The 26,566-nt window shown below is 47.3% G+C and overlaps 3 protein-coding genes across 12 annotated transcripts in view; all 3 read right to left on the bottom strand.

Annotated features, from left to right (window-relative positions):
- The window catches only part of LOC144390794 (uncharacterized), a 30,305-nt gene extending 21,093 nt beyond the window's left edge, over positions 1-9,212 (bottom strand). Inside the window, exons 1-19 of one of the 3 annotated variants that reach the window (XM_078097230.1) lie at positions 8,913-9,212; positions 7,520-7,623; positions 7,290-7,340; positions 6,729-6,788; positions 5,798-5,919; positions 5,445-5,542; positions 5,300-5,370; positions 5,097-5,170; positions 4,671-4,746; positions 4,181-4,269; positions 3,923-4,017; positions 3,525-3,611; positions 3,100-3,209; positions 2,373-2,450; positions 2,012-2,085; positions 1,379-1,483; positions 839-908; positions 655-736; positions 310-406 (exon numbers count right to left, since the gene is read on the bottom strand). In XM_078097230.1, coding sequence (XP_077953356.1) covers positions 310-406; positions 655-736; positions 839-908; positions 1,379-1,483; positions 2,012-2,085; positions 2,373-2,450; positions 3,100-3,209; positions 3,525-3,611; positions 3,923-4,017; positions 4,181-4,269; positions 4,671-4,746; positions 5,097-5,170; positions 5,300-5,370; positions 5,445-5,542; positions 5,798-5,919; positions 6,729-6,788; positions 7,290-7,340; positions 7,520-7,623; positions 8,913-8,940 — 1,571 coding nt within the window. In that variant the 5' untranslated portion in view covers positions 8,941-9,212. Of the gene's footprint in view, positions 1-309; positions 407-654; positions 737-838; positions 909-1,378; positions 1,484-2,011; positions 2,086-2,372; positions 2,451-3,099; positions 3,210-3,524; positions 3,612-3,922; positions 4,018-4,180; positions 4,270-4,670; positions 4,943-5,096; positions 5,171-5,299; positions 5,371-5,444; positions 5,543-5,797; positions 5,920-6,728; positions 6,789-7,289; positions 7,341-7,519; positions 8,038-8,912 lie in introns of those variants that run through there. The other 2 variants (XM_078097231.1, XM_078097232.1) reach the window with 2 other exon arrangements.
- A 486-nt stretch (positions 9,213-9,698) lies between these two features.
- LOC120809683 (transcriptional repressor CTCF) lies at positions 9,699-21,120 on the bottom strand. 5 transcript variants are annotated; one of them, XM_040163679.2, is made up of 17 exons: positions 20,753-20,941; positions 18,043-18,176; positions 17,548-17,725; positions 17,275-17,417; positions 17,027-17,146; positions 16,742-16,921; positions 15,545-15,760; positions 15,246-15,408; positions 14,833-15,003; positions 14,605-14,738; positions 14,205-14,325; positions 13,742-13,891; positions 13,484-13,644; positions 12,613-12,795; positions 12,380-12,512; positions 11,995-12,279; positions 9,699-11,524 (listed from the first exon to the last, which is right to left on the bottom strand). In XM_040163679.2, exons 2-17 carry the CDS (start codon positions 18,073-18,075, stop codon positions 11,292-11,294), a joined length of 2,604 nt encoding a protein of 867 aa, XP_040019613.2. In that variant the 5' UTR covers positions 18,076-18,176; positions 20,753-20,941; the 3' UTR covers positions 9,699-11,291. The 5 variants fall into 5 exon arrangements, with proteins under 5 accessions (XP_040019613.2, XP_040019612.2, XP_077953364.1 ...); XM_040163678.2 differs by lacking the exon at positions 20,753-20,941 and adding an exon at positions 18,453-19,317; XM_078097238.1 differs by lacking the exon at positions 20,753-20,941 and adding an exon at positions 18,902-19,029.
- Positions 21,121-23,225: 2,105 nt separating this feature from the next.
- LOC144390795 (rho family-interacting cell polarization regulator 1-like) overlaps positions 23,226-26,566 on the bottom strand; it is a 35,758-nt gene continuing 32,417 nt past the window's right edge. For all 4 annotated transcript variants that reach the window (XM_078097233.1, XM_078097235.1, XM_078097234.1 and 1 more), the window contains 5 exons: positions 26,399-26,557; positions 26,054-26,250; positions 24,862-24,945; positions 24,675-24,765; positions 23,226-24,576 (listed from right to left, as the gene is read on the bottom strand). In XM_078097233.1, coding sequence (XP_077953359.1) covers positions 24,479-24,576; positions 24,675-24,765; positions 24,862-24,945; positions 26,054-26,250; positions 26,399-26,557 — 629 coding nt within the window. In that variant the 3' untranslated portion in view covers positions 23,226-24,478. The remainder of the gene's footprint in view (positions 24,577-24,674; positions 24,766-24,861; positions 24,946-26,053; positions 26,251-26,398; positions 26,558-26,566) is intronic.

Raw genomic sequence — 26,566 nt, 5'->3', positions numbered from 1 at the left:
AATAAAGGTGAGGGATGTATCCCTTTGTCTTGGGTTTCCTATTTCCTATTAATGTCACTACGTTGTAGCCGATAAGCTTTACTCACCTGCAGTCTCCCCAGAACTGTTCTGATGAAATAAAAAAAACATCTATGGCAAGAAATGTTTAAACACTTTTCTAAAAGTCCTGCTGTCTTCGCCCCCACAGTGTCCCTGATCTCTGCCTCTTTTTAAGAGCCTTTGTAGTAAAGATGTATCTGTTGGGACTACATATGGAATTCAGCGGCTAGACAGATGTTGTGCGACGGGCTGACGCCACGTTCCCCAGACCTGGACTTCACGGGAAAGTTCCTCCCCAGCGCGAGACGTCGAAGGGCGTGACACCGGCCGACGGACAGCACCAGAGTCACCATGTCCTTCTCGAAGCCTGCGGCGGACGGAGGGACAACGCGGAGGGTCAGAGGACTCGGGGGACAAAGGACTGGAGCTCGTGGGAGGTTGGAGTCGCAGGTCAATTGGAGGGGAAAGCGCAGCTCGCTGACCTGGAACTCGTTGTGTTCTCGTTTTGTGTGTTTAAACATGAACTGGACCGACGTCCTCAAACTAGGAGAGCAGATTAACTGCATGCACGTACACGTTTTTACTTTGAGAGTGTGTGTGTGTGATTTTGCGTACCGTTGTCAGAGAGATCCAGACTTCTGATAGACGCGGCTTCAGATATGTGCTCCTGTATCACCTGGGCCCCTGCGGAACGCAGCTTAACACACACACACACACACACAAACACAGGCATACAGTAGATTGTCTACTGGAGCTGGAAAAATACGTTTTTTTTTTTGCATTTGTGTGTGAACTCTACCTCACAGCTACTAAGGTCCAACTCCAGCCCGGACAGACGGGTGTTGGTGGCCAGACCCTGTAGTAATAACCTAGTTTGAAACAAAACACACAGGTCTACACACAGCGGACTCACCGTGAGCAATCCGGCTTCCTCTTGCACTATAACCAACCTTTTATAACTGCAGGAAGTGGCAGCAAAGTTACTGACAACAAACACCGTGCCGATTAACTAGAAGCTGAGCTACTTTTCCTTTCTTTCTACCGTCGGACGTCATCAGCACAGGCAAAGACAAATAGTTAGTGTATTAAATAAAATATTTCTAGAGGAAAGTCTTGTTTTCGAACACGGCCTTATAACTGCACAAAATGAATATTTAAATTCCCTCACTTCTACTCATTATAGTGCAATTTCTATTGTGGTGCAGAACTAGCTTGGGGTGAAAGTCATTGTTCTACCAATAAAGCCGTAATGTGACGTGAATCGTAAAAGCGAGGAAAGACGTTCAACGTTTACTTCAAAAGGGAACACAACGTTACCGCAACACGGGAATAAACCCACCTGAGGGCTTGTGGAGGTAGTTTGGTTGCAGACAGGCCCACATATTGGAGCTCAGTGCTCTGACTGAAGAACTCCCGAATGCTCCTGGTTACCTTCTGCACCTTTCTGCACACAGACACACACACACACACACACACACACACGCACGCTTATAACAAGCCACGAAAACACAAACACCAGCTGACCTGATGAGGAACTCTAATGGGAAATATGGTCTGAAAAGCTGTGCAAAGACACACACATGAAAACAAGGACTCGTGTAATACGTGTGTCCATCGCCTGGATTGTGTTCTTAAATCGTGTTTCACCACTTTGTCGCGTTGTGGGACTGTGAAGTTATGCCATAGGATTAACAAGCCACCAGTGCATTGCTGAAGCCAGTGGACATTCTGCAGAAACAGAGAAGACTGCAGCAAAGCCCGAACTACAGCAATAGAGAGCTTTAGGTTTTGCTACAGAATAAACACGTTTGGATTTGAATTGAACGTTCCATCCTGCTTTATTTTGACTCAACACTCAGCACGTAACGTTACTTTACGAATGACACAAATCCAACACACTGGTCCAGTTCTGCCACAATGCCGACTTGTCTGATGCAGAGAGGAACCACAGGGACTGAAGAGCGGCGCTGACCTGTGGCTGAAGGGGTTTCTGGCCGCGCTCAGTCGCTTCAGTTTGCAGCATCCGGCGGACAGGGACACAAATAACTGCAGCAGAAGGTTCACAAAAACACAATATGCACACAGTGACACGCGCGCGCGGCACCCATCGACTTTCAACATTTTGGTATTCGCGTGTCTCCCAGCGGATGGACAATGTTTCGCTGACGTTCGCCTACCGTGACAATAGTTCGGTTTCTTTTCACCTGCATTCCAATTCAGAATATTCAACACAGGAATGCTGTTTTTGTTTTGTTTCGCTGCCAATGGGCTTTGACCGAATGATTTATTATATTCATATTTATTATCTATTGAGCGCTTTCGTGTGAACTGACCGTGTCCAGAGGGCAGCTGGTTTCACTGAGGTCCAGATGAGACAGAGAGTTTGGACCGGATAAGAACCTAAAGAGAAACTGCAACACACACACACACACAGTGTTTATACATGCTGCTTATGTGTAAGGTGTCCAGACATGCTGCACGGTTTAAACTGCTACTGAGAAGTCTGACGCAGATGTGAAATGTGTAAATCATGTTTTGCGTTAAACCAGCACTACAATGCAGTATTTACTATTTAATATTATACAGATTTAGTTTTTTAAAATCATATTTATTGTTGCTATCCTTTCCAAAACGGTTTCGCCGATGTTCACTGCCGTCACGTCGTCTCCTGCTAAACCGAACAACAAAAAGTGGCATCACGGGAATAATGTACTTTGCCTTTTTTATTGAATATTTATTGCTTGTCTTGATCAAAGCGGGTTTTATCACGCTGTTACTCTTTTTGACATGTGCACTAAAGCATGTTTACGCACGGCTGCATGCATGACCTGTGCTCCGTTGCGTGCGGCAGCGGCTTGGAGGCCAACGCAAATTTGCCTGCAGGACATCGAAGTATCTCTCATTTTATATTATCTACCTTTTCATGATCTCTGTAACTTCCCAGCAATAGTTACACTTCCGGATGTCAATGTGCAGTAAATGCAAGTACGCTATTCTTTGTAGGCAACACTATCTTGTACCCTATTTGACACGAGAAACACACACAGAGAGGCGGCGCACCGTTGCGTCTTCGGCGACCAGGATGCCGGGGTTACCCGACAGGTCCAGGTGGGTCAGAGATGCCGAGAACAGCCGAGTGGAGGACAACACCTGACTCAGGGAGCCGAGACCTGCAAGTGAACAGAGCACGCTCATGCACGGGACCGTGAATGGACTTTAAAATACGACGGTCACGCGTGTTGCGCGTGTTGTGCCAACATGACGCCGTCTACACGTTCACGTTGTGGATAAATAACACGATGTGAACGTTTTAGGATCAAGACTTCTGAGGTTGGGGTTCACGTTACGGTTGCTCTTTGTGCCTTTCTCATTTCCCCCCCCCAGCGTGTTCAGGTCCGCTCGTGCCCGTGTGCGGTTTCTGCAATGTGGTGTCCTGTACAGGGATGGGAACGCGAGTGCGTGTGCGTTCGTTTGAGTGTGTGCACCTTTAGCAGTCATCGACACCCGGGATAGAGAAAGCTCCTTGAGTCCTTCAGCCAGATTCTCCAACTCCCGACTGAGAGCGATGACCCCTGGGAATGAAAACGCCACACACGCCTGCTCATTTAGAATAGATACCTGGTACGATACAGTGGCCATTTCTCTTGTTTGTTTAGACCATTTTAACAGCAAATACTTAGATTGTTCAGTGCAGGAAAGAGAGGCGGATTTAAAAACATCGATGCTGACTTAAGCTAAAAAAACATTTGCAAGATGCTGCAAGAAAAATAGGGCAAATGTTCTTACAGTTAAACCAACTTATCACCAACAAAGCAAAAGTGGCCACTCGGCTCAGGGTGGAACGTCACATCTATGTTCTAGACCTGCAGATTAAAAAGAGCACCTTTGTCTTCGATGGGATTGCCCGAGAGGTTGATGGATTGCAGGGCGGAGGAGTGGTGCTCCCGCAGCGCTGCTGCCACTTTGACCGCAAAGTCCCTGCAGCCGAACAACCAGGTTACTTCTCAATGATTCCCTGTGAACGGCTCTGATCTCTTGGATTAAATGTGTTTGTCCCTCGGACAACGTGCACGTGTAAAACACGAATGTGCTGCATGGCTACAGCACACACACACACACACACACACACACACACACTCACACTCTGAGTCCGCTGGCCTCCAGTGAAAGCTCCTGCAGACTGAGAGATCTGGACAGCAGGAAAATCAACACCTGCTGGATGTCGACTGACTGAAGGGGAGAAGAGACAGAGGCAGACGCCCTGAACACCTTTCACCCGTGGGAGCTAGAGATGCTTTAGCAGGTGGGATGAACTCCTCCTCCAGAGAACAGCTGCGGCTTTGAGAATTTAAGAGGAAACGCGTCCAGCTGGTTCCTCGTCAGGTTAGTGTTTCTGTGCTTTGATGCAAAACAAAGCTGCATTTTTCTAATACGGTCTGACTGAATAAAGCCGAATTCTCTCGCTGTGCCAAATGACCTTTAAAGACTATTTCTGTTACCTGGAACAAGTACTGTGGATTTGTTTGTTTTTTACTTTTTGCATAAATTAAAGTATAAATTGCATAAAAAACACTTCTGAAACGGTTTCCATGAATAAGATTAAGGGCTCAACACAAAATAGAAGAGCTTACCAGTTTGAGGTCCTTGCAGGAGATCTTGGTAAACCACCGGTTGAAAGACAGAGCTGACACTGCTACGGCCAGGTCCCTGGGAGGAACGGAGGGGAACCTAAAGCCGCTTTTCCACTTGAAACTCACGCTCGGCACTTTTGGGTGTGAGCGGGTTAGCTCGGGTATTTTGAGGCGAGTTTGTACGTGTGCGGCTTTATTGTGGAAGGTCCAGTCGAATTGAAGAAAGCGATAAAAACGGCTGCAGTTCCCGGGTTGAAAAGCGGCCTGAAGGGCTGCAGAATCAACATTTTAACCACCATCTATGTCCTTTTGAAGAGTGCACCGGATGGACAACTGAAGCCGTTATCTATGCTGACAAAACCATTTTTCATTTCATAGATCACAGGTGTGTATATATATGTATATGTACGCTGTACGGTGTTACACCTGCTGTCGATGTGGCTGAAGTCCTGCAGGTTGAACTCTCTCCAGTTGTTGATGCAGTAGATGTTGTCAACATCCTGTGGAAACAGTTTAGCTTTGCGTCATTTTGGAAACACCACCGATATCATTCAGTGCCAGTTGAGCGGCTGCGTGGCAAACGTTTAATGTTTAAACAAATGGCCTTCGACAGTGACGTCGTGTCTCACCCACTGGATCTCCTCCCTGACGGGCGTCCGGTTGAAGTCGCACAGAGCCGCGTAGGTGTCAGAGAATCCTCCTGAGGAACACATGCAGACGCTTTCCATCTGCACGTACAGCAGGCGTCACGCCACCAGGTGGTCAGGTACATACCACAGGGACCGGGCCAACTGTCCAGCTGCTCTTCTACCGCGCTCGTCAACGTGAGGAGCCTCTGCTGGATGTCTGCAGGACTCGTCCTCAGCAGATTTCTAGCAATCGAAGGACAAGAAATGCACTGCAACATATTGACGTATATTAAGCCACACAAGCAGCGGGGGGCTTTGAGCTGTGTCGGCACCCAGTGGCCTGACAGTCGATTCACAAGTGGACCCATTTTATTCAAGAAAAGCCATTGGACCACCAGCATGGACAGCAGAGACTACTTGCCAGGTGGGCCACTCATACGGCGACGGACATCATTGTCGTCATTTATATTACGAATGAGGCTGCTGAGAGGGAGTCACCTTGGAGAGGAATCAGGGAAGACCCTCTTAAGCGAGGCGGTCACGTGACTGACCATGGCCTCAAGATCCGCAACGTGCGACACACCGAAGGACAGAGTGAGTCCGTCGGCCTCCAACACGATCTGTAACATACACACGTGTGTTACCGCTGAACGGGGAAAACGGTAAAAACGTGAGCAATAACCAGCATTATTTTTGCTTTCCATCTTTATGGATTGATATATATATATATATATACACATATTATTATACATTTATATATACATTTATTCCACCTCCTTGATGAACAAAATGTTAGCTAGTTTGCGATATATATATATTATATTATTATATATATATATATATATATAATATATAACAATATATTTTATATTATATATATATATATTATTATTGTACATTTATATATACATTTATTCCACCTCCTTGATGAACAAAATGTTAGCTAGTTTGCGATATATATATATTATATTATTATATATATATATATATATATATATAATATATAACAATATATTTTATATTATATATATATATATTATTATTGTACATTTATATATACATTTATTCCACCTCCTTGATGAACAAAATGTTAGCTAGTTTGCAATATATATATATATATAGTATATATATAAAAATAAAATATAACAATATATTTATTATATATTATATATATATAATGCAACAGGCAACATAATGACAAGATCCTGGGACCTGCTTTGATTTTTTTGGGCTTTCCCGATCCCTCAAACTTCACTCCATCCAGTTAAGTTGTGAGGATTCAGGCTTTTAATAGTTCAGCTAGTGGAAGAAACTGACATTCAATATCAAGGAAATGGAACAAATGCTTAAACGGCCTTTACGATAAACAAAAGAGCAAAGAGTACACAAATTAACACCATTAAAAATAATACATGTATAAATATTGCACCTCTGTGAGACTGTGGATGTTTATGGAGCGAATCTCCAAGAAGCTGAAAGTGCTCTCCACCTGCTCCACAAACAAGAGATTAGAAACGACGGGAGAAAATATCTGTCTACATTTTGGTGCCCCCCGTTTGTGCTGATAACTAAAATATTTGAACATTTTACAGCACACGACTACGTAAGAAATGTTGTGAGAAGAAAGTAGTTTCCATTAAGGAACATATGTGGCATAGCCCCCCCCCTCTTTGCAACGCCTCTGCAACCCCAAACTTACAATCCCTCATCTAGTGTCACACAGGACAACTCGAGACGATACTCAACCCAGATAAACCAACCACACCACATCGGCTGGAATAGCATCAGGGGCGACCAACAAGCCAAATTGTGGTCCGTCCAGCCGCTGTTTGTAACTTTTTAAACAGGTATTATGGGATGGACGGCATCCGATGAGGAACCTCGCGACTACTTATTTGCGTTAGGTGGGAACACGAGGAATGAATTCAACAGGAAAGCACACGGCCTCCACCGGCAGCTGCACACCGTCCCTCCAGCAGGTGTGATTTACCCTGACAGGTGGCTTGCTCACGACCAGGTAACCTCTCCATAGACTCAGCACCTGGGACAGAGGCACACGTGACAAGACGTTACGGGACCAGCAGCTGCTTGCTGTCTTTGATGAATATTTATATTTCAGTAGATAGATTCTAGGTCCATGGAGCCTCCCTCGTTTTATACACATTTAACCCAGATGTGCGGCCTCCATTCCCCGGGAGCAGAGCTGCGTCCGTCACTCACCACGAACCGGCCGGCCGACCCCCCGCCTGCCGCAGCCGATTGGTTCAGGACGATGGGCAGCAGCACGCACACTCGGTGAGGCTTCAGCAGCTCGGACATCTGATCTGCTCACACAAACAAGCGCGGCAAGCTGAGGTGGTTCTGCCTGTGACTGCTGGTCGGAGCAGCGCTGTGGGGAACCTTTAAAGAAAACGCTTGTCTAATTTGTGGAAAGTTGTGTGTCAATCGCCGATGGTCCCGTCCTCTTTCTTAAAGGCTCAGATATTTTCGAAACTTCAAAAATCATCAACGGGAAATGCGTCGATAAGTGGAGATTAAAGGAGCAACGCATAGAAAATCCACAGTTCATCATTAAGTTCATGTGGAATGGATGAGAAGTCAGATTCAGAATCAATGTTCTGTAATATATAGAAACTAACTATTGTCCGTTCATGTTCTCCAGTTTGTGAGGAACAGAAAGTCGTTACTTTTTTGTCTATTTCGTTTTTAACCCTGGATCTCAGTTGCGTAGTTGTGCTTCAATGTGAACGAAAACTGAAGATAAACAAACGGCTACAAACTGCCAGATGTGCCCCAGTGTGCATTTATTTAAAGACGCATTTTAAATGTAGACATCGGGAACCGTGAAGCCACAGGGAACAAACGCGTGAATAAACGCCATTTCTTGAAATGAATGAAAACGGTATGTTGTACATGAGACAATAGAAGTGATCACATTAGGACATGTTCACACGGAGAAGGTCACCGAGCAAACCACTGAGTCACATCGTTACCATGGAAACGCGGCGGTTAGACCGACGCGTCATGTTCGACCTTTTGTAGCTGCAGACCTGAGTGAGTTACGTTGGATCCTAGAACGCGGCACCGATCGATGACAACCATCTATTGAACAGCTGGTTGAGGTTTGCGATTGTTAAAAACAAGCGACGGGTACGTTTGTTTTTTTTTGGCATTCAACATGTTTTTTTTATTTTCTCACGTTTAGACCTTCTGCCCGGAGACGGACTACAGGAGGACGTAGTCTCGCAGTCCGACAGGAAGTCGGCATCGCCGGGTCACTTGGCAGAAATGCAACATGGGACTTTTCCTTGTGATTAATGGGGAGAAGAATCTCCGTGGCAAACAAACGTTTCCCATCCGTACACATGTTGTTAACAGCGAATCCTCTCAAGTCGTTTCCTTCAACAAACAAACATTCTCTTCATCTCGTCTTAACCACGAACCTTATTTCAGACAGAAAAAAAAAAACACGATGACCTCTTGACCGGAAGTGCAAAACAACGGCAAAAGAAGAACGTTTCTTAAAGTAATTCCCAGCGTCACAATGTTCAAATCACTTGAGCAGCATCACAGAGCACCGACACCATGGACGGCGCCGATGAGGCGGACTCACCTCGCTGGCTCTGGCCGACGGCGTACATCCTCAGGCGCGCAGCTGTGACCGTCTACTCCCCCCCCCCCTGCGACACGCCTACGCTGACCGCAAACTGGTCTCGCGCCACATCATCAACACAAAGAGATAACGGGAGGGAAAGCGGCGCCAGTGCGTGTGTTAAGCTCTCGGAAAGAGGCCGGGTGCAGAGACCTGAGGAAGAGCTTCAGCAGCGGCGGCAGTCGACTCGCTTCCCGTGGACGCGCCGCTTCGCGCATCGCTCTTCAGGCCGCGCCCGCCCGCCCGCACACATCCTCTCCCGTTCTTGCTTAGCGTGCACACGTGTTAAACACACACACACACACAGACACACACAAACACACACACACATCCTGTTCCACAGTGAGACTCACTGAATGTAGCAAAGAAACTGATCTGATGCGTTTTATCAGGTTAAAAGTACAAGTCTTAGTGAATGATTGAAGATTGTGTGATAATAAACGCGTGTTTATTTTGGTGTTTATTCGCACCCGGCTGTGATGGAAGTGCAGGTTTGACACTAAAAGGCGGCGTGTTTGTGCACCGACACGCGAACAGCCAGAAGGAAACAAAACCAGACAAAACAACCAGAGACAAACGCTCACGATGGTGTGCGTGTGTGTGTGTGTGTGTCCCCCCTTTGCTGCCAAAGAGAGAAAAGGTGTTGAACGGTTCTTTGTGTGGGATTAATCGATGTTTTGAAGCCTTTCCACATTCGTTTGCTCTACTGACCTGGAAGAGAATTGAAATGAAGTAAGCGGCAGTCACTTGATATTGGGAGGATTTTATTTTTGGGTCGGCCGTACGGTCTCATCTTCCAACATGCAGACAAAAGGTTTCTCGCGTTCCTGCCTTCTAAACAGGGACGCCTCGAAAAACAATTCTGTCAAAAAAGGACCATGCGTTGTGTAAAACCAAAAGCAGGGCTGTTGTTCCGTCCTCCAGCAGAACAATGAGGACATTTTGGACGCCGTGCCTCACAGAATGAGCCGTCTGATTTCACGGAGACGGCCACCGGTGTCCGTGCTTCCCTTCTCATGGTGGACGTCTTACGTCTTCTTGCTACGGAGGTTAAGTGTCTCCATCTACCGACGACCACTTCTTGAAGCAGCCTGTGGTCAAACTCACAAAGCCAAGTGGCGGGATCGACTCATTTGATCAGCGTTGATTCTCTTGTAGATGACGAGAGGAAAGCCGTGGGCTAAAAACACTGAGAACGCCTCCCCGATAACGGTAAGTCACATATGAGGTTACAAGAAGGCGGGTCGGTGGTTCTTACAGACATCGTACTAGCTGAGCGTCACAGATTCAGCACGCGAGAGAGAACCGCGACGCTCCGCCAGGAAACCTTTCAACACGTGTTAGTGTATTTACCTGCAGGCCGTTAATGATCCCTTACGGATACATAAATGATGAAATGATCAGCTGACAATGAGCCAATCTGCTTTTATTGACTTTAGTGCAGCATGTACAGACTCGGACACGGCAGGAGGCGGAACCACAGCTCACGACAGGTGCATAAACTCATTTTTTAAAAAAAAAAGTACATTATCGGGTACGAAGGGGAGGAGGGGGAACGTCATCTTCCATCCGCCACGAATAAAAAGCACGCGAGTTGGTCCTTTGCAGGAGCCGACTGAGGGAAAGTGTCCATAGCTACTGGACCGCTCAGGGTTCATCGGAACGCATCTTCTGGTGTCCTTTTTCTCACTAATTAATCCCCCGTGTCAACTTCCCCCTCCGTGAGCGAACCGGCCGAGGAGGGAACGAAAAGAATATACGGAGTGGTGGTATCTCATTAGACATACTAGGTTTCATTAAAAACAAAACTACGTATGCATGTAGATGTATGTACATACACACACACGCATACATGTAAAAAGGTTTGGATCTGCGCATTAGCAAGAAGAGCAAGCGAGTCAGCGTGAATGTAGATCATCTATGGTCTCCTGCTGCGAGGTGTGTGTGTGCGAAGCACCGGCACAGGATGTGGCTTTGTGGTAGAAACGAGTAGCAAAATACACAACGATTCACTTAGAGGACTTTCAAACGGGAAAGAAGCATTTTAGAGCCGTCTGTCATTAGCGTGGACGACGTCTGTAGCGTGGGCGACGCAGGAGATGTCAGCGTGTGTTTGTGTGACACCCACAATCCTCAGTATGCAGTTGATGGACATGGATCTGAAGTGTGTGTGTGTGTGTGTAGAAATATTTACACGCGGCGTCGCTCGTTTTTCCCGCCGCCATCTTTTCGCAGCCACGTCAATGGGGGGGGGGGGCCATGTGGCGTCACGCGGCTGGTACGTGAAGACGGGGCCCTGGGTGTGGAAATGTTAGTGTGCGTCAGCCGGTTTTCACTCATTCACCGGTCCATCATACTGAGGATCATCTCCGGAGTCAGGTCTCCGTTGGCAGCTGCCGCTGCGCTGGCCGCGTCCTCGTTGACGGGCAGCTCGACAGTCTCCGCCCCCTCCGCCGCCGGGGCCGCTCCCTGCTCGGCGGGCGTCGCTTCGGGCGCCTGGCTGTCCTCCTTCTTCACCGTGATGTTCTCCACTGCGCCGGTGCTCTCATCCTCCAGCTGGACGAGAGCAGCGGCTGCAAAGCACAAGAGAGCGACGCTCAAGGGTTACGGCTACAAACACATGGGCCTCATAAGTTACTGGAGACAGTCGCCGTTTGCATTTACAGTCAAATATTAAGATTCAATAAAGTAACACTTGAACACCATTAACCAGGGAAAAAAACCTGGATAGCATCTCCAGTTAGTCTGGTAATAGAAATAGGTTTGCCTACAATTAGGCCTGAGATTAGGCAATCCAGTAACGCTGAGAAATGATTTCATCGTGCGTTTATTTTCTTAATAAAAGCCGTATTGTTTCTTTTAAATGGACATTTTTCATTTAAAATCTCTACCTGATAACATTACCTTAAAATAAAAGAGTGGAAAAAATGTATTATTGAATTTAATCCAGTTAAATCTTGGCCCAGCACCAATTTGAAATGAATTCCTGTTCCTAAACTAAAGGACCTGTGAAAAAGAGGCCAGAAACATGACGTGTTCTCACCAGAAGCCGCTGCCTTGGCGGCCACCCTGGCGGATCTGCTCGGTGTGGGAGGCGGCTTGGGAGCGTTCTTTGGGGGACGGCCTCGTTTCCTCTTGACAGGTGGCTCGTCAGGAGCTGGTACTGGGATGGCAGCGGGGGCCTGGTCCAGTTCCATGCTTTCTGGCTCCTCCTCTTCTTCTTCTTGCAGCAGTGAGGTCTCTTCCTCGCCAACACCTTCTCCGTCCTCTTCCTCCTCCTCCTCATCCTCCTCCTCTTCTTCTTCATCCAACTCAGCATTATCGTCCTCTGCATCAAAGGGAAACAACGCAGAGACATCAGATATAAAGTGATCAGACCCGAGTAAACAACGTCTTGCCCATCACTGCATACGATGCGAAACCCTTACCGCTGTCTTCTTCATCTCTCCTGCTCCTCATCTTCCTCTTCCTCCCTCGCCTTCCTTTCTTCGGGGCTGGGGCTCCGTTCTCGGCATCCTCCACCTCACCATTGCAGTTCTCGGAGTGGCGAACCATGGTGTTCTGCAGGAGCACACCGTTAACAGTCAGCGGTAGCTCTGATTAACTAGCTACTGGTTAGCGCCAACAGTTTGTGCGCGATGGGCAGGAAGAGTGTCGTCACCCTGCGAGTGAAGGTCTTGCTACACTTGGGGCAGACGAAGGCCGTGGGGATGAAGTTGGGGTCATGGTAGCGTTTGAAGTGCATGTCCAGCAACTGCTTCTGCCGGAAGGTCTTCTCACACTGGCTGCAGGCGTACGGCTTCTCCCCGGTGTGCGTTCGCCGATGCATGACCATGTGGCGCTCCTGGACGCAGCAGCACGCGAGACACAGTTACACAAAGCAAGCGTTACACAGTTCTTCCGGAGCGATTGGAGCGCCGAGGCTAAAGCCTTTCGTTTTGCTGAAAATATTTGGGATCGATGCAGAAGATTTATTGTGAGATGAGACAAAGGGAAACATGGTGCCGTGGGGATGCTTCTCTTCAGCATCTACAGAGGAACTATGAGGGGAGGATGGACGGAGCCAAATACAGAGCAATCCTTGAAGACCTGCTCTATAGGAAAGGTCATCTTATTCCAGCATGTGTTAGCTGGTTTATTACAGCGGTATGAAAACAAAATGAACAATAAAAGCACATTTTTGATCCGAGTTGAAAGATGTTCCCTTGCAATGATTGATTGATCGCGCGAACATTGAACGTGTGATCACAGTGAAAACGTTTAACATCTACCAGCCAACCTAAACAGAGACGGCCTATTTACAGTCGTCCCGAGAGGCTTCTTTCTATCTACTTTCCCCGTAAAGATCTTTGAACGCAGCCTAAAAATGTAAACATTTCAAATTAAATAGATAAACGGACGATAATGATTTTCATCGTTTCAGTGCTGCGGACTTGTTCAAGCGATTCCTGACATTCAAACGTAGTTCCTCATTTGCCCCCAAGCACGGCGACCCAACCGGTCCCTTCCTGAAGAGGTCTCAGGGAACACACCTGGCGGCAGCAGTAGTCGCACATGTCACATTTGAACCTCTTCTCGTTCTTATGGGACTTCTGGTGCTGGATCAGGGCGTAGCGCTCATGGAAAACGGCGTCGCAGTAACGACACTTCTTTCCGGTCTCGATGAAGGAGTGCTGCTTACGAAGGTGGACTCCTTGAGGAGCGCACGGATAGCAAAAGAAAGCACATCAAGGGAATGAACCATCGCTTGTCCACTGGATTTACAGTGTGTGTGTGTGTGTGTGTGTTACCCAAGTCACTCTTGCGTGCGATGACCGTGTCACAGTGTGGGCAGTGGAATTTTGCCACGTTTTCCGTGTGTTTCTGCAGAATGTGCATCTTCATGGTTCCACTCTGGGTGAATCGGGCGTGGCAGATGTAGCACTCGTAAGGTTTCTCTCCTGAATGAGTTGAGTCGGATCAATATTTAGGTTAAGAACTTTTATAATTTAACAGGAGATTCAAAAGAAGGCTAAAATGTAACAATGTTCAAGAGGCAAGTTACACATTTTATTGATTACCCCAAAAGTATAGATTTAAACAATCTTGTTTATATCAGTACATGCTTTAAATGAACGAGGTAAAAAAGGGTCAAATGAGCCCCCATCTCTTTAATTGGAACGCGATGTTTAGTCAAAAAAAAACAACCTTAAAAACGTGTTAATCCTCAACTGCTTTAAAAGTGAAGAAGAGAAGAAAAGGCATCGATTTTACCTGAGTGTGTTCTCATGTGTCTCTTCAGCTTGTACGTGTCTCTGCTGGCATAACTGCAAAGGCTGCACTGGAATGGACGTTCCCCAGTGTGGGAGCGGATGTGACGCTTTAGTTTGCTCACCTGCACAACATCCACACACACACACAAGCGCATACATTTAATATTTTAAACCTTCATTTGCAATGCACAGCGTGCGGTCTGTCATCCAGCGCCGCCGTTTTGCACCAGCGCAGGAACTGATGTATTGTACAAACAAGTGTCCTGTTAGTGAACGCTCTCATTAACTCCAGTTCCTGCTAATATTAAGTGGCACATTGTGCAGATGGGACAATCGTGTAGCAAATGTCCAACATTACGCTTTAAAAAACCTCCCACCAACAGACAGAAGCATTGGTTTACCTCCACACTGGCGTAGTCACACATGGAGCATTTGAAGGGTTTCTCGTGCGTGTGTTTGTAGCGACGATGGCGGACCAACTCGCCGCTGGTCACAAACGCCATATCGCAGTCCGTGCACTTGTGCGGACGAGTTCCTGCATGCGTAAAAACACAAGGACAAGAGTCGGGCGGCCGTTGCTGCATGACTTGGTTTCCTCTGATTCTATGAAGACGCGCGGTGGCGTATACCAGTGTGCGTGTTGAGATGGTTCCTCAGCAGGGTCACCGTCCTGAAGGCTCTTCCACACAGGTGACATTTGTGAGGTCTCTCGTCCGTGTGGCTCTTCATGTGTCGGTCCAGGTTGGAGCGCCGAGGGCACGTGTAGCTACACAGCTCACACTGGAACGTCTTCTTCACGCCTGACGCACGTCGTTCATGGAATTACTGCGTTAGAATCTGGCTTTGGAATGTTTTACACAACACTCGCAAGGTGGGCATATAATGCAGCGACCCTCGCCTCAGTTATGGTGATATGTAGAGACGGAATTGACTCCCTAAACATTATCATTATCCAAAAATAAGTAATTAAGCGTGTTAAATATGTTGACCTATTAATCATTACAAAAATGTCACTTGGATTCTGCAGAGCGCGGTGTCTCACCTTTCTTCTTGATCTTGGTAGGTTTGGGTGGCTTCATGTTGCCCACCACTTTCTCAGCATTGACCTCAGACAAGAGGCCCTCCTGCTGCTCCTCCTCAAAGTCGTAGACACTGACATCCATGTCTTTATCTCCTTCACCGTAACGCAGACGGCTCTTCTTGCCCTGGACAAACAAGCGAGCCGTCAGACCTTCTTAATCTTAAGCAGAGAGTTAAAGCAAAGCAGAGAAGGGTCTCACGCCCTTCCCCCCCCCCCCCCCCCCCCATAACAAAGGGACTGACACCACACAGCGATCTTGCCTTCTTGGGCTTTTTGAATGCGCCGTGTGGGGGCTGATAGTCCGGGTCTTTGGCCCAACTCGCGTCGTCGTTCTGAGGATGAATAGGTTCCTCCACTTCATCCAGCAGCTGGTTCCCCACCTCCTCATCTTCTTCTTCCTCCTCTTCAGGGTGTGCTTCTCCTTCGTCCTCCTGCTCCACTGTCTCCACCTCCCCATTAGCTCCCACCTTAACCACCTACCCAGGGCATTCAAATAAGAGCAAACAAGGTACAGTTAAGAGAACATTTTGTCATGCATGTGTGCGGGAAGAATCAAACATTCTTTAAATAAATAAATGAATAAAAGGAGCTTGTTGATCCGACCTGTGAGCAAATCAAGCCACCACCTCTGGCTCAAAAGAAAAAAATCCACGCACCCAATCGAAAAATGGAAGATAGATTAGCTTGGGGTGGGGGAAGATGAAAAGAGAACCACCCGCATTTTTTGCAAGGCACCCGAGGGACTCGAACTGCCAACGTTGTTGTCAACCAGCACTGCGAATTCTACTGCAGACTTTATCGAGGGGAAGAAATACGCGTCCTTTCGTCACCAGACGACCGAGCAACATACCATCGCCATACCAATAGCTAACGTGGGCTAGCTCTTATTAGCTATTTGACTAACGTTAGCTACGAAGGCTTGCTAGCTAGCTAACGCTAGCTAACCAGGCTTATATTGGTTAAAAAAAATCTAAAGAAACACATAACACAATCTGTAGACTACTGCCTAGTGGTCTTATTTCTGCCATTTGATGACAAATGCATATACAGGGAGCCCAAATAAGTATATTTATTATGCTTTATTAACGCTCACAGACTCCCAAAACGCCCCCATGTTCACACTTATTCATTAAATTATTGCCATCAGTACAAGTTAAGTAAATGTATACACCACATACAAGTGCTACGAGATGAATTTAAAATGGCACAAAAACAGTACAACACACAAATATATTTATCAACAATAACCAATATGGAACAAAGCACAAATGATATAGATGACACATTAAAAATAATGAATGGTGCAAAAAAGGCGAGTAAATAACGACGTGTCTTTAGTCTTGCTAACTGCTTCACTGCTGCTGTTAGCGAGCTAACGCTAGCTTGTTCAGCTGGATGAAACGAAATGCAAGTGTAGTCCACCTAACGTTTACTTGGGAGTGGGTCCGTTTGTTCACCTGAAAGCCTTCTGGCAGCGGCAGCGTGTGGCAGATAACCGGGTCCCCGTCCTTTGGCATGGCAGTGGTGTCTACAAAGGTGCCTTGCTGCAGGGCCTCCACGGTAGTGGCAGAGACCGGCACCTGGACCAGCTGAAGCTCCCCAAGACCCAGAGCAGCCTGTTCCTCCATGTTCACCACCTGAGAACAAGGGGACCGGAGGTCAGCACACACGCCACACAACCATCCAAATGAGAACTGAACGGAGGACGCGGTCACAGAAAATGGCTTTAGAGGAGCACCCACCTGAAGTGTGATGATTTGAGTCTGGTCCACTGTGGTTACGGTGGCTTGGTGGGCGGCACCCGCCACCCCACCGACAACACCGAGTGTCGCTGATGATCCCCCCACTGCAGAATCTATGACCTGCAAAATACACTACGCCTTAATGAGCTGTAAGGGACATAAGGACTCCACAGTTTGAGCAATCATTCAATAAGTCTATAACCGTCGATATGTCACATCTAACACAAAGCTCCTGCCAATCAGCTTACCTCAGTCTTCATCTGCAACAGGGTGGGATCCAGTGAGTCCATAACCATCATTTCGACACTTGCCCCACCATCCACACCAACCCCCACCGCTGCTGCTTCCATCAGCTGGTGCTGGGCTGCTGCTTCCATTCCGTCCCCGTGACCTGAAACATTGGTGGGAATAACACATTCAACCAAATGGTCCAGAAGAATTGCTTCAACTAAACACTAAAAATGGACTACTCAATGCAGTTTTTTAATGTGGGACGGTTTCATGTGAAATTGAGAGTGAACCTTGTTCCAGGACGACTCCTCCGTGTCCCTCCATCACGCCCCCGGCTTCTGCAGCTTGCTGGAGGAGGTCAGCCACCATGTCCTGACTGTGAACAGCCTGGATCGAGGGGAAGTCTTTGGGCGGGACCTCCACGCCCCCTGCACCCTCCGTTGGCCCGCTGTCCATGATGGGTAGGAACTGAGACATGTGGAAACAAAAACATTACCTCCCGGACAAGACACGTTTGCTCTATAACAGCAGTGAAAAGTCTCACACCACGACAGAATAAGCACATTTACCCTACAACTCATCATGAAATAGATTCCTTAAATACAGGGCTGCAGAGACACCTTCAGACGCTAGCACGACACTGTAAAACACGGGTAACCACACCGTCTCCGCTCGCGAGCTACTTCTCAACCCAAATAAACAGCAATAAAAAAGTAATTACTGGTCGACAGTAATGCTGCGGAGGGTGGTAACAGCCCTTCTGTTGTTAACACTACTAGTGTTACCTGGAATAACAAGGATAAATTCTCTGCTTTCATGGTTTCCGTAGGCCGGACTGCAGCGTTGTGATACGGCTGCTCTGCCTTTTGCTTGCTGCTGAACCAAAGACCTGCTCTGCTACCTGACTGTCCCTGTCCACCTGATGGGGAGGGGAGGGAAACGTTACACAGCTGCACTGATGAAATCTCTTAAATGCGTCCCAGTTCCCCCCCCCCCCCACCACAAGATGTGCATGAAGAAACAACACAAGGAGAGAAGAAACAGGAGACGTCCTTTCATCTCGGTAAGTGGAGTGACATCTGTTTGTTGAGACAGCTTATCATCAGCTGAGGGGACTTTTGACATTTGGTGTCTGTTCACATGCGAACTGTTTACTACTAATAAAGATAAAATAATCCAGTTATTAGCCAGTTACCTGGTTGAAAAACAGCATTGACGTCTTGATCTGTTGCTTTGAGTGTTGTATTGTATTGTTACAATTGTGTTGTTCTATCAGCGGAATTATTCGCATTTGTGTCTGAATTCCTTAAAATAATCCAGAACGGGATTGTAGCATACTGGAAGTATTTGACGATGCTCTATGTTTCTAGGCAAATAGAAATAATAGAATTAATCAAATCAGCCTTGTGTGCCTGAATGGAAATGAGGACAAATTACATAAATGGGGTTTTGTCTCGTTATTATGGGAAATAGCAGATCACAAAAAAAAACTTGTGCATTTCCGCTCATGGCTCCATCCTCGTCCTCTGAGCAGAAATAAGAGCTTTTAACGCTGTTAAATTGAAAGCACAAAAAGACTCCTGGTTCTGGGAGAGCGAGGAAGACGAGAGACGTTAGATGAAGCGACTTCAACAGCCCACGCACCTCTGACCATGTCAGCGGTTCTGTTTGGGACACTTCTGTCCCGTCTGTGGGACGGACAGATACATTAACTCAGTCATTGAGTGCTTCCACAACCACGACAGCTGCTCTCCACTCTTTTTATTCGTCCAATCTCAGCAGATGCAAACGCATAAATTCCTAAAAAATCGTACTTGCAATAGAGAGCACGGTTAGGTTTGTGTTTATTGGTCACATGGACACATTTTTTGAAAAGCTTTTTACAAGAATCTTTAAGGCAGAGGGGTTTTATTTGTCTGTGGTTCTTGCAAATATTTATTTGTAACCAGCGGTCTAGTCATTTCTCAAAAAATGTCACATGCCCCCTGGTTTTTAGATCAGAAAAAAAAACTTTTGGCCCCACAATTGTTCTGTCAAGATTGTGTACAGCGAAAATCCAACGGTTTGACCACAACTGCCTCTTTTGTCATTATAAATGCGACATACAAAGAGAGGACATTACATCATGTTGGATAATGTGGCTGCAACAATCGCAGTATACGATAACTGTACACAAACGACGTGGTTAATGTGAACTGTATTATCATTACAAGGCCATGTTGTTCAGCACAACGCGGGCTTGTTTGCAGGCTTCCGCGTCCACTCTCTCTAAAGGCCGTCATCGGATGCCCAGCGGCACATTTAAGGCAGTGGCCCGGGGCAGCTGTCGCATTCACGCGGCAGTATTTTTGTAGCTCTCCAAGCCGAATCGTAGAGGGAGCTCTCTGCCATTTATATACATCTGTGGCTACGATGCTCACGGTGGGCTTAGAATAGACAAGCGGGCGGCGGACGCAACAGCAACTGCCAACCCCGGCGACCGCGGCGCCGTCGCGGGCAAGGGAAGCCGGCGATATGCAACATTTCACGATGGAAGAGGACTTATTTCGGGGTGGGTGGGTGGAGGGAGGGAAGGAAGGGGGGGATAAACGCATCGTGTGTGTCCGCTCCTCGGGGATCGGTGGCCGCCGGTCAATCTTTCACTCGAATGCCTCGTCATTCTCTTGTCCGAGCGGCCCCCGGCTCCGCGTCGCCAGCGATGTAAAAAAAAAACAAAAAAAACACGCGTAACGACGGAGGCGATTGTGACCGGCTTAGCTGTGCGATGCGGCACATCGAGGTTTTCGCGTGGTTGCTTTTGGGGGAACTTTAAAACGTAAGGGTTCTTGGGTGGAGGAAGGGCCTAGTTATCTTCGGAGAAGACTAGCTAGCTAACGCTAGCCGTTGGCTAACGCGAGCCGTTGGCTAACGCTAGCTGTTGGCTAACGCGGGCCGTTGGCTAACGCTAGCTGTTGGCTAACGCTAGCTGTTGGCTAACGCGAGTTGCTACGCTTCACGTTATTTGCTTACAGTTTAAGTTGAGTAACGCTAAATAAACGCGTGCGCCAATGGCGATATCCCCGCTGTATTTAGGCATGTCAATGTTTGCCTTAAACCCGCCGTGCGTCTGCTCCCCCCGTACACGCTAGCGTTAGCTAAGGGCGCTGACTTAAACCCCGCCAGTTCCCCATGTTGTCAAGCCTGTAAAGATGGGAAACAAAGAAGCGAGAAAATGGACGCCTGGCCTAAAGACGCCAAAACCAAACCGAAGTACGCTTAAGTGATCATCGCCGACATTCTGGGAGATGCGTGCGAACTAAAGCGGGTCGAGTGCACATTTATCGTCGCTCGGGTCATTTAAACGTATTTTGACGGGGTTTTCGATAACGATAGAGGGAGACAAACACTCTCTCCCGACGAAGCTGCCCGGAACCCAGAGCCCCATCGTGACACCTAGAGGCCGATTAAAGATCCTGCAAACTCCCCCCCTTAACAGAAAAAGTACTCTCACTTTACCTCTTTTCCTGTGCGTTTCTGTCCTCGTTCAACTCGAGCGAAAGCGGGGGGAGGGGGACGGGGTTCCTGCGCCGCAAAGTTTAACGCGCCCGCGGGAAACGCGGGCTTCTTCGCAGTTTGTTTTAATCCTTCTCCCGCGTTAGCAGAGTAGCCTCTGCCACAAAATGGCAGTTGGGCTCCAGTGCGCGTGTGCGGCCGCTGGGGGGTGGTGTCGAAGCCGCTGCAGGCACCCTGATTGGCCAGGAGGGGCGCCTCGTTGGAACGCGTTGCATCCCCGTTCATTACGCTCTTTGTGGGTCGACGACTCTTCTTCCAGGGACGTGGATGCAGACATGTGGAGGTGTTTATTGGAATAAAGAAAAGAAAAAAAAACTGTCAACTTTATGAAATATTAATTCATTTAATTTAAAATAATAATTTTATATTATCAATTATTATAACAATTTGATGCACATTGTGTTATCTGTTCTGTTTAATATTTAAATATTTTTAATCAGGAAAAATGTATTGCCAAAATATGTCATACATACAAGGAATTTGTCTTGGCGGTTGGTGCGTGACAGTAGACAAAAAGACAGCAGTGCACAAGTAATAAAATAAAATGAAATGCTATGGGTTAGTAGAATAAGGCTATGGGTTAGTATAAAATAAGAGAATAAAGTGTTAAAGTTAAAGTGACATGCCACCGGTCACTCTCTTGTCATTTTTCACTCATCACTTGTTCGCTAGTGCACTTTATTTTTTAATATTTTTTAACTTTAATCTCTTATTTTATACTAACCCTTAGCATTTCATTGTATTTCATTTTATTTTGATATTATTCTGTTTCCTGATTCCTGAATAATAACATTTTTTTACAGCTGCGGTCTCATCACAGGCAAAGGGCAATTAGTCAGTTTATTTAGGCAAGCGATTCCCAAAGTGTGGGCCCGCGAGAGGTAATTTACAATAAATAAATAAAATGCTTTTATTATTATTTTATTCATTGAAATTAATATAAAAAACAATGTCAAATGGGGCACCCTCTTGTAGTATTAAAGTAAATATATATGAGCTCTGGAGAAAATGGTACAAAACATACATTGTCGGATAACACATTTTTAATCAGTTAAATTCTTAAGGTCATTTAATCATCCCTAGTTTATGTTTTGATCAGAGTTGTGATTAAAGGTTTGGGTCGGCCGCAGAAGATTTTCAGATTTCAAATTGGGCCGCGGCGTTCTCGAGTTTGGGAGCCGCTGATTGAGGCCATTTGAACGTGTTTGTGTACAATCAACAAAGCAAACAAAGCAAATGGCGCGTGAGGCATTTTTTTTAAAGACATTTTAATACGTTGTATATATCTGAAACCAAAATGCTTTTTAGAAAACACAAAATACAAATTCCACTTCCGATCCTGTACAATTGATTTCATTTGTGGGGGGAAATATAAAGTGTGCTGCATTGTTGTTTTGTCAATTCTCCATTCTTAAATAAAGTATATCATCTATTTTTTTGCATCTGTTATTGTCAAACCTTGAGGCACTTAAAACGCGGACAATCCTTATACTGTGATTCCACATGACTGCGAATGAATGAAATCTCTCTCAAACACAGGAGGAAAATTAGATCTTTTACGTGTCAAATTATAGCCAGCAATAAATATAAGTGTCAGTATTAGTCGACTACGAATGCCTTCAGCTGAGGGCACCTCTGTATAATAGTATTGCTTCAATCTTCCAGGTAAATTGAACCATTACTCTGAATAAATATGGCGACCATGGTCGAAGATGGTCGATGCATTACGAGCACAGCAGCTACCGATCGGATTCCTCCGAACGCGTCGCTCAGTCAAAGCCGTTTGGCACGTTGTACGTGTATTAGGGGCCTGAGGCCTCCTGCCACTCACATCCTCCACACCAACTCTAGCTACTGCATTGATTATGCAAATATAAGTTAATCACAATGCATCCAGTGAAAACGTGAATGTCCGAACGTTATCAGTTATATGCACAGATGTTTCCGTCCGGATGAGGAAGTGGTCTCGTCTCATGATACAGAATGAGAATGAGACACAGGAAATGAACAAAAGGCAAAAGTGCAGCGCCACCGTGGAACAAATGAAACGCACTTAAAATAAACCGGATTAACGGAGCCGTTTCAGCACGATCTCGACTCTCTGGGAACCGCCGCTTCTCTAAATGACACCAGGCTTTTTGCGCCCTTCTACCCATTTACTAAAAAAAAAAACCACGTTCTTGACTTCACGCTCGCTGTTTTTTTTTTTTTTTTTTTTTAGTATCCCGTATAAGTTAAATGATGATTTAGAAAAAAACAAAAATCACAATCACGAGGTGCTACTTGAGAATAATGAAGAAATACTCGCGTCGTGAGGTCGTCATCTTATTATACAACAATTGCACGCGGTCAAGACGGTCAAATACTAATCTTCTGTACTTCGTGATGAAAACGTTCCTCGGGTTTTAGTACGTCATTTTTAAGTAAATGGCATAAAAGCGGCAAAAGCTCCGTCACGGCCCTTTTGTAATGTACGATTTCATGCATGTGGAATATTGAATTCTATTCGGTTCTATTAGGATCATTCCTGCTCAAATGTTTAAGGACGTCAACGCGAACACAACAGAGGCAAATACATATTCAACAGAACATCATAAACAATCTGCAACGACTGCAGCAGAAAAGAGTAAAAACGCATCCAATCAAGTACACAAATAAAGACTGTTGGGATTTAAAAAACAAAATCTACACTGACATAATATCGAGCGGCATACCGTCACATACGTATTTCCATTAAAAAAAATAAGATACGTCACTATTGTGGCAATGGCACTGAGTCGCTGAACCACCCTCAGGCAGCTCGACACCGTCAGCCTCTGGGGGGGGTCTTTCACCTGCTGCCACTACACCACCACCGTCCCACACGGGGGCCTGAGAGTCGAGTCGCACCCCCTCGAGCCGGGCGTTAAACCAGCCGGGAGGCCAGAAGTGCTGAATCTGATGATTCCAGGCGCTTGGTCACGGTGCCGGTGGTTTATGCTCCGAGAAAAAAAAATAGATATTCAAGATGTATTTCCTCGCCAACGGCTACATTTTTCAGAACGAAGCAACGTTTCCTCCCGTTAGAAGTGAATCCATCGCGGCGGCGCACAGAGCTGCAGGTCGGCACCGTTGTGCCGGAGGCCCGTCGCGTACGTGTAGAATGAATACGTCGCGGTTTTCCCGGGAGCCGTCGTCACAAATCAAGGTTGGCAAACAAAGACAGCTGAGGCAGATGAGAAAATGAAAAATAAAAATACAGCGTGGAGGACTTGGAATGGGTCACGTTGGCTCCGCTTGGACTCGACTCCGGCCCCCGTGGACCGGTCTCAAGTAGCCTAGACTGCAGCCAGTCGAGAGTCAGCGGGCTTCAGTAAAAGGCAGGACTGGACGCAGTGGACACCTTGTTTACCTTGGGACGTTCACTCCGTGCATGCCTAACCGCGTCACCGGGGGAAACGGTAGCGGCACGCGTCGCAAGAAACGCAACATTTTCCGGGAACTCAGTGGGGCGTGACGCCGGCGATCGCCCGACAAAGCGAGTTCAAATCGCTTGAGACTCAAGTGAACACTCAAGCCTTCGTCCCGCAGGTGTCCCCGCCCGCTCGCATTAGACATTTTTGTGGCCCAGTGTTAAACGGTGTGTGTGTGTGTGTGTGTGTGTGTGTGTGTGTGTGCAGGGGGAAGGGCTTAGAAAGCAGTGCTGGCCATGCTTCCCGGAGCGAAGAGCCTCGGTACGCTGTCCTGGGACGTTTCCACGTGTCTGTAGGCCATCTTCCCCTCCTCGCCTGCTCCGCGTCGGGAACAGAAAACAGAAAAGTAGACGACGAATGAACCAATGCGTTTATCCAACAAACCCGATCATTGTGACAATCATTGTTATTACCGAGCACGAGCAGCGCTTGCTTGGCGGCCTCTCGCACCTCGTCCTTGTCCGTCCGACAGAGGTACACCAGCTGGTCGATGCTCTCTTTGGCCTTGAACGACATGGGGTTGGAACACAGCGGTCAGCGCGACGCGGACGTGCTACGCGGCGGCGGGCGGGCGGCGGGGAGGGGAGGGTGTGTTCGTACCTTGAGACAAGCCAAGGCCTTGCATCCGCACACTCTGGCGTCCACGTCCTCGTCTTCCAGCAGCTCCAAGCAGCCGACCAGAGCCTGAGGAGGGATGATGACGCCGCGCACCGACACGATGGAGGTTCCCGTCATTGCGAAAAAACAAAAACGGACATATCTCAGGCTTCCTGTCTGACTTGACTCAAGAACTCCTGAGTGTGACGGTAAACTTGGTTGGCCTGTATTTCTCTGCAAGATTCACACTAGGCTGCACTGCATTATGACCCCTGTTCACCTCGTAGTCAATATATATATATATATATATTCACGTATTAATACAATGTCTGTCTATTGTTCCGCATCTTTATTGTCGTGGCCATACAGACTTATCGTAAAAGAGGACGGTTCTGTTCTGGCTAAAAGATTTGTCTACAGTTAGCAGGTTCTTCTGCACGATGAAACTCTAATATTGCGCGATCCTCTTTCCACATAGTGACAAATATGTAATATATGAATATGCATTCGGCAAAAAACATTCCTAAGATAAGATTGAGCAGTTGGAAATAACAAAAACTCTAAATGTAACGCTCAATCTCCAACTTGGGGAGCTCCTGTAATGAGGCCTGGCTGTAGTGATGCCTTCGATCGATATTTTCTCTCCCATGTTCAATTTTTACCGGCGTTGCTTTACAGTGACGCTGAAAATAAACAACGTGGGAAAGACAAAAATGTCAGCGTGCAAAAAAATATCATTCCTGACATTTAGTGAGGGACTGTATCTGGATGTCTAAATGACCCCCCCCCGACCCCTCAGAGACTCAACCGACGTCACAGGTGTTTTGTGAGTGCGAGAGTCGACGCTTTAAGCGGCGCTGCCGCCCGTCACGTCACCACGGCAACGTCAGAAGACACGACTCGTGATTGAGGAGATCGATTTCTCAGATTCAAACGTCTCGCGGGCTCCTTTTTCGTAATGTGAGAGGTTATTTTAAACAGGGTTTACGTTTTTTTTTCAATTTCTTTTTTGTTAGATTTAGTCTTGAATGAATGAATTAGTAAATATTCGCTGACTTTGATTGGTCTTGCAGGCCAATGAACTCGGACAGACGTGGTTCATTGGTATGAATTCCGCTTTTTTTCTCCCAGCAGTCTGACATGAGGTGAAAAGGTCAACGATCGCCGCGTACGCGCTACAGTAAAACGCTCTCACCTGCTCTCGGGGCCGGGGCCGCGCGGCCAGGCTCCTCAGCGCGGAGCTGGCGGACGCCGACACTTTGCCTCGGGGGTCTTTCAGCAGCTTGGCCACGGCGTGAAGCCCCTCCCCCTGCAGGCCGCGCTCCGCGGGGCGGCGCAGGGCGCGCACGATCGCGTCCTGGTCCCGCGAGGCCAGGCTCCGCGCCAACCACACTGTCGGGACGGAGGGTCAACGACACTGTCAACGCCGGGTTCCCACGCGGCTGCCGCCCTTTTTTTTTCCCGGGAGGACGCGCCGAAACTGCCAAAGCGTCGAGCTTTTCGGGGGGGGGGGGGGGGGGGGGAAACGCGCGGCCGATACCTTCCTCTGCCAGCTCCGTGACGAGCGTCTCCATCTCTGCGACGCTGTTGGCCTCCAAGTAACTCCACCACTGGAACAGGGTCACCGTCGCCGCGTCCCTGCTGCCGTCGCGCCGCGGCAACCGCTGGTCCAGCACGCGCTCCACCAGGGTCAGGAAGACTGGCGCAA

Source organism: Gasterosteus aculeatus, chromosome Y, assembly GCF_964276395.1.
Source record: "Gasterosteus aculeatus chromosome Y, fGasAcu3.hap1.1, whole genome shotgun sequence".
NCBI lineage: Eukaryota > Metazoa > Chordata > Actinopteri > Perciformes > Gasterosteidae > Gasterosteus > Gasterosteus aculeatus.
The sequence above is the reverse complement of the archived record's forward strand: the minus strand, read 5'-3'. Positions and strand labels throughout refer to the sequence as shown.

Excerpts from the sequence above, each read along its gene's own strand:
- LOC120809683 (XM_040163680.2), bottom strand. The coding sequence starts at position 21,034 with ATGAACGGGGATGCAACGCGTTCCAACGAGGCGCCCCTCCTGGCCAAT. Across the intron at positions 17,418-17,547 it reads AGGAGTCGTCCTGGAACAAG|GTCACGGGGACGGAATGGAA; the intron begins GTTCACTCTCAA and ends CCAATGTTTCAG. Across the intron at positions 14,739-14,832 it reads CCATCTCAACACGCACACTG|GAACTCGTCCGCACAAGTGC; the intron begins GTATACGCCACC and ends TTACGCATGCAG.